General features: G+C 51.8%; 1 protein-coding gene across 6 annotated transcripts in view; it reads right to left on the reverse strand.

Annotated features, from left to right (window-relative positions):
* Positions 1–6,672, reverse strand: part of SCUBE3 (signal peptide, CUB domain and EGF like domain containing 3) — a 30,524-nt gene extending 23,852 nt beyond the window's left edge. For 3 of the 6 annotated variants that reach the window (XM_085210290.1, XM_085210289.1, XM_085210287.1), the window contains exon 1: positions 6,118–6,672. In XM_085210290.1, the coding sequence (XP_085066416.1) occupies positions 6,118–6,202 (85 nt within the window). In that variant the 5' untranslated portion in view covers positions 6,203–6,672. The remainder of the gene's footprint in view (positions 1–6,117) is intronic. The other 3 variants (XM_085210291.1, XM_085210288.1, XM_019623311.3) reach the window with 1 other exon arrangement.
* Between the last annotated feature and the right edge of the window lie 5,608 nt (positions 6,673–12,280).

Below are 12,280 nucleotides of genomic sequence, written 5' to 3' on the forward strand. Positions count from 1 at the left end.
CAGGGATTGCTGTTGCTGGATGCCCCACTGGGCACCCATAGGCTCCAGGTGCCCACCTCAGCACTCCTGGTGCACGCAGCTCTCAAATCAAAGAGCTGTGTTTGGGATGTCCAACACTGCCCATTTGGCAGACTCAGTAGAAACCAAAGCCAACGCTGAATCACATTCAAACCCAAACTCATCGATCCCTATAGCTGGAGCCACTCACACTCACCAACATCCAGGTTGCACATGGCAGGACAGGGGCTGATGTTCTGCAGCTCCCAAATCTGCACTATGTGGGGCTCGTCAAATTACGACGGGTAACGGTCTTAACTGGCAGCAGGAGAGATTTAGGTTGGATATTAGGACAAATCTGTCACAGGGTGGTGATGCAGTGGCACAGCCTGCTCAGGGAGTGGTGGGGACACTGTCCATGGAAGGGCTCAGAACTGCAGAGATGTGGCACTGAGGGACGTGGTTATGGGCATGGAGATGGGATGGGGCTGGACTGGAGATCTTTGTGGTCTTTTCCAACCGTAATGATTCTGCAGTTCTATGAAATGTTGCAGATCTTTGAGTTTCAGGGGCACAGATGTGGGTGCAGCTCCTCTAGCATCTCTCATGCATGCAGAGGTCGTGCTTCCACTTTGCTCAGCAGCAGATGAGCAAAACCTCCCATCGCCGTTCTCTGAAAGCTCCCCAAACATGAAGCATCCATTGCACACCACAGAGTTGAAATTTTCCCAGCATTTTGCCAGAAATCGCACTTTTTTAGATTTTTTTTTTCTGTTTTTTTTTCCCCTTCTCTGCTCTCAAAGTCAACACAATGAACAATGCATGTTGTGATGCTGAAAACAATGCCGTGGCTTTCCCTCTCACACATGTATGGGTTTTTTTTCTATCTTTTTTTTTTTTCTTTTTTCCATTCTGTAACTTCAAAACTCCTCTAACTTTGGAAAGATTACACAGCAGCAAAAGTACAAAAGAAAACATTATAAATTTGCCACTCTGTAATTTTTCCAAAGCTGGAGACATTCTGAAAGGTTACAGGATTAGAAAACGAGGGAAAAAAGGATAAAAAAGTGTGTGTGTGTGGGAAGCATGAATAAATACCCTCCTGGCCACTCCAGGAACCATCCCCATCCTGGCAGGGATACTACCTTCGGAACACCGAAATCCTGGCTCTTAAGAAAGAGCATCTTTAAGAAACGATGGAGTAAAAATCAAGAAAAAAAAAAAAGCCTTCTGAAAAACCCAATTTTTGCATTCTTGTCAATGTAAGGAGCATTTCCCATGGAGCAACTTTGCTGTCGGGACGTGCTTTCCTGTGGGAGATTTCTCCTTCTGAAAATGCCTGTGGCACTGCTGCAGGTGCTTCCAGCAGCTGCAGAGATGCAAGGGATGAGATTTCCAAGCCAACAGGACGGGAGATTCAAGAAAAAGCAATGCCAATATTCCAACTCCATCCGCTGCCACAAAGCCCTCATTGGGGTTCATAGAATCGTAGAATTGTTTGAGTTGGAAGGGATCCTCAAAGACCATCCAATCCAACTCCCCTGTCTTGATACAGGACACCCACAACTCAATCAAGGTGCTCCAGGCCCTGTCCAGTCTGGCCATGGACGTCTCCATGGATGGGGACATCCACCACCTCTCTGGACAGCCTGTTCCAGTAGACCCACTGCCACTATTGTAAAAAACCTTTTCCATATATCAACCCAAATTTCCCCTCTTTTAGTTTGAAACCATTTACCCCTCATGGTATTACAAAATTACAGAATCACAGAATCTCCAAGGTTGGAAAAGATGTCCAAGATTCCTTAGTCCAACTGTCCACCTACCACCAGTGTTTCTCCATGACACCATGTCACTCAGTAGCACATCTAAAGGTTTCTTGAACACAAGAATTTCTTGATCCATGGGTCTGCCCCATGGCTCCAGATCTGGGAGGTCAAGTGCCAACCCCAGGCTAGGATTTGGGGTCAGCCCCTTCAATAATCCAAGCTGCCCTTTTTCAAACTCCAATGGGCGCACTGTGCCCCAAATCCCCCAGACTGAGGGGTTTTGCACAAGGCAGAACTGCAATGAAGACACAACGGCCCATCCAGAGATGTACGCAAGGGCACCCAGCTCCACCTCTGGATCCAGCCTCACTTTTGGGGCAAAGCAGCACTAATGAGAGCACATCGTGCACACTTGCCCCAACCTTTGCCCATGCCCTTGGGGTCAGCAGCACAACGCTGAGGCTCTGCCCACAGCACAGCCTTGGAGGAGGTGGCAGCGCCCGGCGTGATGTTTTTTATTCCGTTGTGGGTGGGATTTTCCAGCGCTCGCTGTTGGGCCCCGTTCCGCTCCAGCTGCAGCTTTATTCTCCATTTCAAAGGCAGCCGAAGAAGGCAGACGGTTGCAACGCCACTGCCATTTCGAGAGCTCCCAGGGGACGGCTGCCCCGGCACCGCAACGCGCCCATGGGGATGGAGTGCTCGGAGAGGGGACGGCGCTGGGTGCCCCGGGGCATCCACACCAATGGATGTGTGCACGGCTCCACGTGCCCTCACAGCCCCTGCTGGGCTCTCCCCTCACTTCCTCGTTAGAAATAATAATAGTAAAGATGCTTTCATCTGTAGGCAGACGGACTGAGTCAACGGAGATGAGCTAAGGTGGCAAAAACCCACCGGGAATTCCGAAACAAACAAAACCTTTTTCACTCTTCTCTCAGCGCTTCAGCGTTTCCTTTCAAATTGGTTTGATTCTTTGTTTTTCTATAGGCAGCCTGTCTGTATAGAGACACGTGTGTAGCTGTTGGCAGAGGCATGGAGTTTCCACTCGGCCTTAATGCCAAATTAAAGCGTTATAACTTCAGTAGCTCTTTTTACTGGGGTATTAATAACCACCTCAGACACCGCGGGGCACTTTATTAATCATTTGTTCGTGGGATGGGGTGGGCGCTGTGGGCACGTTGGCCAAAGATGCATCATCCAAACTGGGAATCCTAACTCAGGTGCTCGGGGATGGGATGGGCACGGGGGTGGGGATGGGAGATCAACTGTGGGCTGCGGTGTGCTATGCAGCAGTGATGCTGGAGGAGCACGGAAGGGGAGGGAAAAGCATGGGCATGAGCTACAGAGAGGGGTTGAGCAGCTCTCCCCATCCACCTGCACTTGGGTGGCTCTTTCAGGGACTGCTCCTGTTGCTCCTCCTGCTTATCGGCTGAGCAAGGCTCGCCTTCAGGAGCGTTTTGTGTTTGGGGAGCAACAATCATGGTGGGAAACAGCCTCTCCGAACCACAGCCGTGAGACAGAGCAAACTTTATTTGCCATCCCAGGCTTCTCCTGAAGCCTCTCGGGGGACTTATAACGCTGGAAGTGAAGGTTAAGGTTATTCATGCATACTTTTTTCCTAAATGGATTACTCCGGTGCGACCGTCTGCAAAGGAAAAAATTTATATAAAAATAAAAGAAAAAAAATAAAACTCCCGAGCCGCTTGGAGACAGCCATACATCTCTGCACTGGAAGACTCGAGGTGTCTGAATATTTATACTCCCGTTGGCAGTTACAAAAAAACTCTTCTTCCCTCCTTCCCACCCCCCTCCCCTTTTTAATCTAAGTATGGGCATGTCAGACGCCCTCAGTCAAAGATCTCCTTTGAACTGCTGTATGTTGAAATGTTTACAGTTTTACATTTCATATTTCAGAGGGGCGGAGGGGACAGGCACAACAGTCGCACACTGTGAATGCAGCAGAGAGAGGAAAGCAGAGGCCGAGGGGGAGGAGGTCCGGCAGAGATGGGAGGGGAATCCAACAGCATCTCCATGCTGCAGTTGGGAAATTTTGTACTCCTTACAAAATAACACATCCCCAGCAACGTGGGCTCTGCAGGTGCATCCCCACCAAAGCGAACTGAGCCCCTCGTGCAGGAGGTGCCAAGGCTGTGGAAGAGGCTGCAGCCTCTGTGGGATGTCTTTGTTTATGGGATGCTGCCAGAGAGGCAACGGGATAAGGATGCGCCCTTGTGCCTGTAGGTGAAGGGCTGGGTGCACAGCCCTGCTGAAAAACTGGGGGGCTGTGGGCACGGGGGAAGGAACACAGCAGCATCCAAGCATTGGGGCTGCCAGGAGCTTCTCCTGCCTTGCATGGGTTTGTATCACCACTTGAAAGCAGTCCCAGTCCTAACCGGACCCACCGAACCCAGCACACACCAGTCCTCCATTGGGCACCGTGCAGGGCTGAGCTGAGCCCCCTCCCTCAGAGCTTTGCAAGGTAACGCAGTGCCGTGAAGGAGCCCTGCTTGCATCACACCATTCTGCAGGAAAACCAACCCACCCTGCGTGGGACAGCTGATACAGGCGTGTGTGAGTGCTGCACGCCGTGCGTGGCACCGCATGGGGAAAGCACCAGGTGAGCTATCAGCATGGCAGCGCGGTGATGAGCACCATCCTTGGGCACCATCACCCCACAGCTTTCAGACCCATCCTCTCTCAGCACACCCTAGGCATGTGGCTTGCTGCTCGAGATCAACGTTGGAGCATGGAGAAAGCCAAGTGTTGTTGGGGGACACCCCAAACACCCCAAACCCACGTGTCCCTCAGCTTCCTCCCGCTGCCTCCTGAGCCCCAGTGGGGTCCAGGGATTCCTCCAGCCCTGCTCAGCTCAGCTCAACCTGGAGCTGGGAGCAGTACAGTATGGAGGAGCCTGCACTGCCCCGGGTGCGAAGCGGGCGGTGAGGATTTAGCTCACCTCTCTCCACCCCCTCTCCACCCCGCTCCTTCCCTGAAGGGATCTGTCAAGTCTCTGCACGATGGAATTTTACTTTGCTATTTTAATGCAATTCTGGCTCAGGCTTAAATGGAACTGGAAACCAAAAGGCCTTAATAAATAAATATTATGATAAGAAATGAAAGCAATGCATACACGAAAGATAATTTGGGGAGGGGGGGGGGTGGGAAACGAAGGCATTCCTTTCTGAGCTTAAATCGTGAAGCTTTACGCAGAGCTGGACGCCTTCTCAGCAAACCTTTGCCCTGGAAAATCTCCCCCATGCTTGTCCAGACCGAGAAGACTCCCATTGTTTTAGAACACTGAAGGCAGATAAGACAATAGCCTTGAAATTCCTCCTAACTTCGTCAGTGACAGGGCTCAGCTCGGCTAGTCCTATTGCCTGCACGAGGTCTTTAATTACACGCTGCGCTCCCATATTTCATTCACACGCTATTTAATCTCACCCTATGCACAAACATGCAGCTACTACAATAGCGGGAGCCAGAGCTGGGTTTGATAAACCCTGTGTCGATGGGACAAACAAAACAAAACACAGTGCAAACAACAGATCCTAACAGGATTGTGGTGAATGAGGGGAAAAAAGCCCCTTCGATCCGGTGGCATCGTGCACATAGGGCTGTGTGTGCTCGCGTGCGCGCGCACCCCGGTGCATAGAGAAAAATCCAAGCTAAATATAGAGGTGCTATAGAAAAGCCTAAGATATAGATAGCCCATATATAAAGCTATGTGTGTGCTGGGAGAAAGTCTGGCTAAAGCACGGGAGCGGAGAAGCAGAAACGCCTTAAGTTGATAGTGATGGGATGTGCCTCTCATTTGCAGGGACAGGAACACACGGAGCGTTTTTCAGCTCAGATCCATGAAGCTCTCTGCAGCACACTGCCCTGCTCGGGGGTATCACAGCATTTGGGGTGCAGTGTGTGTGGATGGAAAGCACACCAACGTGGTGCTCCCACCTTCCAGCCCCGCTGCGCCTTCCCCATCCCCGGAGCGCCCTCACCCACATGGCATCACCCCTCTGCACACAGGCGAAGCCCCACGACGGAAGAGCTTCCAAACTCCTTCGACCAGTGCAGTGATGGGTGAGCACCGATTTCCTGCCTCTGCACCCCCTGCCCGGAGATAAAGAATCCGAACACACGCAAAAAAACCCAACGACCCTAAATGCAGATCATTAAAGAGTTCACAGATAGACAACAATTAAAGGCAGCAGTGGGATATCTGCAAGCAGTGCTTAAAATCACCTCAACTAAGTTGTTACTGGTGCCCGTTTCACCAGCCTGGGTATAAAGCCCACATGTAACAGGAGGTCCGGCTGCCTGCACACACATCAAACAGATTTGGGAAGATTTCTCTTACCTTGACCGGCTTTATTTGCCAGCGTGATTCCAGAGTGGAGCAGAAGGGCAAGCGTGCACAATCCAGCAATCTGCAACGCTCCCATTGCAATCCCCGCCTGCCTGCAGGAGCGGGGGCAAGAAGGGGGATTTCTCGTGCTTTAAAGGAAACAAGAGGCTGAGCATGCAAAGGGAAGGCAAGAGAAGGAAGGGGCTCTCCTCTTGCTGTGTGTGAGACAGAAGGAGGGAAGGGAACCGAAATGATGGAAAAAGCTGCTCTGGGTTCAGTGTGGGGCTCTTGGTGTTGCTAAAGAGGAGAGAGTGAGGGAAGGAGACCTAGGGCAGTTGGAAGAAAGTGGACTCTATCGCCCTCTCCCTGGCGGCTGCTCTGATCCCTTCTCCTTCTTCTCCTTCTTCTTCTTTTTGCTAAATAATCCCAGCCAATTCCAGTTCTGCAAGAGAGCAGCAGCAGCGGCGGCGGCGATGAAGGGGGGAAGCAGGCGCCTTGCACTGGTGCTGGGGACCTGAGAAAGGGGAGTGGAAAGGAGAGCCCCATCCAAGCAACGCCCTTTTTCTCCCAGCCTTTCTTTCTTTCTATTTGGCTTTAGCTACTCCTTCCCGGCTCCCCCCTCGCACCCCCAGGCTGGGCTCTGCCTGCAGGAATTTACAGTCTGCTCTGGAGGAGCAGGGCCAGTAGCCATGGAGACTGCTTCCCTGGGAGCAGGGAGGTCAGGCGCAGACCATGGGTGATCAATGCATCAATGCAAAGCCCCCCGCAACCCCCAGACCCACCCCGCGCCTCGCAGCCCCTTGGCCCGTAGGGCTCAGGGTGGTGGTGGTGGGGAGAGGGGGAGGCATCCGCCGTGGGAGGGAAAGAAAAGGGGAAGGAGAAATAAAAGTAGAGGGGGGAAAAGGGGGAAAAAAAAGAAAAAAAAAAAAAACACAAGCACACAATAAAAGAAGGAGTTTGCAGATGCCGCGACCTGCGGCACGGGGGGCTCAGCGGCTGCGGGAATGGTCGGGCCGGTGGGAGAGCTCTGTGAGAGATGGGGAGGAGGACTGGGAATAAGGGGGAGGGAAGCACAGTGAGAAAAATGTGCTTTTCTGAGATATTTTGGGGGTTTTTGGGTTGTATGCAGGAGCCTCTTGCAGCCTGGCCCTGTACACAGGACCCCACATGGCCCTGCGCCTGCATTCCCTCCCCTGGCATCTGCATCCTAGGGGTGCAGAGGGGACCTGAGGCAGAGACCCCACCGTGCTGCACCCGTGGCCTCATGTGTTCCCTTTTGTCCTGGCAGACCTCAAAGATAAAAGAAAGGGGTCTGAAAACTACAGAGAATGCACAGCTAAGCCAAAGCGCCCGCTGCCATCCTGCCGGGAAAGGAGAGGGTGCCCAGCAGAGCAGGAAGGTGCTGAGGAGTCCCTGATTCTATTTGTGCTTTCCTTACAGAAACAAAAAATACATAACCCCTGGGTTGCCATCACGGCATGCAGGGCCCTGCTCTGGAGGAGGTCTGCAAGCCAAAGGCAGCAGCCAAGAGAAAGCTCACACGGTGCCATCGTGCCTCGCCTGGGTGCTGCCACCAGCAGGGTCTCCATGCAAAGTGTCCAGTCCTAAACCCACAGAGGAGCTGACCCCCACCAGAGCAGTGAGAAGACCATGGTCAGGTGCAGGGCAGATGCACAGAGATGAACAAGAAACCCAGCAGGGCAGCACTGCACCTATGGGATGGGCCCAACAATTTGCTGTGCTGAATCCAATCAGTGACGGACCCTCAGCCCCGCAGCATTGCCTGGGAAGAGGTGAAGAAGCAGCAATGATTATGAAAGCTATAGAAAATAGCATCATCTAGAGAAATATGAACACAGAGCTGTCACTGTTGGCATGCATTGGGAAGGGATCATGATGCACAAGCAGGAACTGGAAACTCCCTGCTCCTCTGTTCCAGATCCCCGCATCCCACCCCATCATCTTTTATCATCATAACCAGAGGAAAACTATACACTCCTTTTTTTCTTTTTTTTTTTTTTTTTCTAACCTGTCTTCTAAATCTGGAGCCCGATCTCAAGGCACGAGGGACAAGACCTTCAGCTATGTTGATTTATAACCGAGCTTCTAAATTACAGGTTTACGCATTAGTATAAACACCCATAAACCAGCCCTAAATACACAGTATCGTATATAATCAAAATGCCAAAACACCGGGCGGCCACGTGACAGCACGGGGGGAAGGATGGGCTCAGAGTGCCTCGGTGGGGCTGGCACCAGCCAAGTGATCCCAGTTAAACCAGTTCATTGTACTGGGAGTGGGTCTTGCCCTGAAAGAACCATTGGGAGCGAAGGGGCTGAGCCCCACGTATGGCTCATCCAATGGGGTTGGGACGGGCTGGTGTTGAGAAACTCCCTAAAAAGTCTGGATTTCTTCCCAAACTTTGCCACCTGGTTTCCACGGTTGGAAGAAAAGAACTGCTGCTGGAAAAGCCACGGATCCGTGCAGATGAAGATCCCCAGAATCACATGGGAAGGATGCAGGAAGGCTCATGAAAATCAGCCCCAGCGCTTGGGGTTCAACCAGCTCCTGCCACTGGGAGCCCTTCCAAGGCAACTGGGACAACTGGGCAAGGCGGAGAGCATGGCTGCTGTGGGACATGCACGTGTGTGTCTGGGAGGGGCAGGGCTCTCCTCCCCACCGCCTCCGCTCCCCGTGGAGCACTTCTGGGCAAAACCCATTTGCTTTGGCTTCACGTAGGGCCAGAAGATTCGGGTCCATTGTGCTGAGGCACTGAAGAGCCGGCGTGGAATTGTCGACCATGCTGAAATGGTTACATGGGGAGTAATGAAAATTTACTGCACCCTGCTCGGGTCGCCAGCCAAGAAATAAAAGCAAAAGATCACAACAGGCATTTTTTTAATTTGAGGCAAAATTAAAAAAAAGAAAGGATCCGCACTTAGAAAATAACAACCACATCCACAGATCAAAGCAGCTGTTCTCTTCTCATTCTGGGTTTTAAGAGATTTCTGCAGCTACGGGGATGTTTACACAGGGAGAGAGATACATACATTGTGCTGTCTTGATGCTGCCTCTCCCCCCTTCATCTGGCAAAACATTCCCTGGGAGGCAATATGAGGTCATTCTTAGACCCTGCGTTGTTTTCCTCAAGCTGCAAGCCTTCGGGGCAAGAGGCAATTCAGTTCCCATTAGCAAACACACATTTGCACTTGGAACCTTCCCATGCACATCTTGATGAGGAGCTTGGGGCTGGGGACAGGACCTGCCCTCACCAGCTCCTCATGGCACCCAGGGGGTCACCAAACCACAGGAAGGGGCTGTGAGGCAGGGGAGCTGCCTGGCACCTCCTGCAGCCCAGCCTCCCTGTTACCGTGGCTTCCACTGCTTTTATTACAAGTGGGGCTGCGTGGCTCTGAGGAGCGCTAATGGGCTGTAAAAGTCATTTTCCCCTCTGTCTTGTTGCCTCACGACTATTGGGAGCTTGCATCCTGCTCTAAAGCCCATGCAGAGATGGAGGCTGTGGGAAGGTGCCAATGGATGCTCCCTTTGTCTCCCTGCATCCTCCCACTGGTGCTCCATGGGCAGCACCAGTTTCTCCAAAGCCAAGTCTGGCTAATGATCCCCCCCATGCTATCAGTCTGAAACCAGACTTAGCACAAATGTAATGTCGCACACTATAAACGAGCCACATCTTCAGCACTGCCTGTGCATATTTGCACGATGATGGAGCCAGAAGGGATTTCTGAGGCTGTGCAAGAAACTGCTGTGAAGTAATAGTAGACACAAAGCTCCCATAAAGGACCTCAGCGCTTGCAGAACCAGCTGTTGAATCAGGTAGGGGCACTGTAGGAAGAAGAGGCCAACGGATTAAGCCGCGATGCTTAGAATACAGAGAGCCCGGGAGGACCAAAGTCACAGCCCTGCCATTGCCCTGCACTGAAGGGTGCTGGTGGTGCCCCCAGAAAGCAGCTGTCGTGATGTTCCAATGCCCCAGCGAGGGGTGTGATCTCCAATTGGGAACGGAATGGACTATTTTTAAAAACAGCAAGGAAAACACTTCGTTCCCAGCAAGGAGCTGACAGCTCAGCTCATCCCCGTTGCAAGCTCCTGGGCACAGCGCTCCTTTCCCCAGCCCACCATTTCATCACGGTGCCTCCAAGGGGACGAGAAGCACCAGGTCCAGCTATGTGACTGCCTGCCCTTCCCCGCCCCCCCAGTGATGCCTTTTTTCCAGTGTCGTAGGTCTTCCCAAAACGACGTCCTTGTTTGTCATTCCCCCCTTTGCAGCAGGAGAAGCTGACACACGCGGAGGTGAGGTGACTTACGCGGCGTCACCGGGAAGGTCGATGGCAGCGCCAGGAATAGCCCCGTTCCCAGCTAACCACTAACCACACTTATCCCAGAATAAGGGTCCCTTTTTCCAGCTGAATTTATAACAGCTTGCTAAGTGACATAAGCCCTTACAGAAATAGGCAGGCTTTTATTCCAGAATAATTACTGGGAAATCACACTACAGCATGCAGGGGGTGTAATTACACCGGTGTAGCTGCTGCTGGTGGATCGTACCCACGCACCGGCAGCTCCCTACAGCTTTTACCTTGTCCTGCTTTTCCATGAATCATAGAATCATTAAGGTTGGAAAAGACCGTGAAGGACCAACCATTGGCTCACCCCCTCCATGCCCTCTAACCACGTCCCTCAGTGCCACATCTTCACAGTTCTGAACCCCTCCAGGGTCCCCATCACCTCCCTGTGCCAATGCTGACCACTCTTTCCAAGGAGAAATCTCTCCTAATATCCAATCTGAACCTCCCCTGGTGCATCACCTACAGATCATCACCGGGCAGAAAGTGACAGATCGCTCCTTGGAGTTTTATTAATCATATTTCCCACTGAAGATACCCAACAACAGACCTTCCAGCTCCTGTAGCCAACAGCTGTCTTTTGTTACCCCAGATCGATTCAGCAACGTGCCGTGTCTGCTTCCAGTTCATCTCCAGCACAGCTTTGGAGCAGGTGTTTTATTTTAAACACATGTTTATGTCCCACCAGGTAAAATCCAGCTCAGAGTTCAGATTCTGCTGAACTGAGGCCTGAAAAGCATCTCTGACACGAGCTGTTAGAATACATCCTATTTAACGACCCTCAAAAGCAAACTGATGGCATTCATCAGGCGCTGATAGGTCCAGGTATCCATTGAGAGCACCACCTGCCAAGAGCAGAGCTCACTGCTCAGAGCATACCGCAGGAGGGCAGGGGTTAACTCGGCACCAGTGACACTGCTTTCACTCCGGGACCCAGATGCATGCGTTTAAAAGTAGCACTTCTCTCCTTAAAATAGTTTATGATTCTTAGTCGAGGATAAATCCAACGCCCCCGAGCAGAAGGAGACCTATTAATTCCTGAGTTTTTTCACGCTGTAGTAAAGCAGCGATTTTATTTGCCTGAGCTGTGTAAGATGTCAGTCATTTTCCCACTTGCATTTCCATGTACAATTTAACAAGGCATTAGTTTATTTCCAGAAGCCCCAGCCAGCCCCGAGCCAACCGCGTCAATATTTTGTCGCTGACACAAATGCCACCACCATTGGTGTGTTTTGGGGGGGCTTTATTCCTTTTTTTTATTCTCCTTTTTAAAGCAGTGTTCCTCTGCGATGATGTATGCACAGCTCTTAAAATACAGCTGGTGACACAAGCCATCCAGAGCAGCTTACCTGGGCGTAGAGGCATTGCTTTAAGGGGTGAAGAACACGACTGGAGGGCACTGACCTGACCAAAGGCATTTGCTAATTAATTCATTCTTCCAAGAGACTTAACTGCCTCTTGCTGTCAGAAACCAAGGCGAACCCGAGCCAAATGCAAAGCCTGTCGGAAAACACGGAGAGACCCTTGGTGCCTGCAGAGGACTTCAGAGCCGGGCTGCAGCGCTTCGGCTCCTGCTCTCCGGTGCCAGCAGCCAGGCTCTGAGCCAAGCCAAGGCTTCCCACTGCCCAACATCACTCCTCAGTGCTGATGCTGGGACTGGGGAGCACAGAGCCCAGGGTATGGAACAAGACGGGGTGTCCCCACCTTCCTCAACCACCTCCTGTGATGCTGTCTTGGGGTGTTTCTTCTACACTGGACACTGGAGCACTCCTGCACTCTGTTATCTTTGGCACACTCTCCTGAGAACTCT

Source organism: Meleagris gallopavo, chromosome 28 (genome assembly GCF_905368555.1).
Source record: "Meleagris gallopavo chromosome 28, MGAL_WU_HG_1.1, whole genome shotgun sequence".
Classification (NCBI taxonomy): Eukaryota; Metazoa; Chordata; class Aves; order Galliformes; family Phasianidae; genus Meleagris; species Meleagris gallopavo.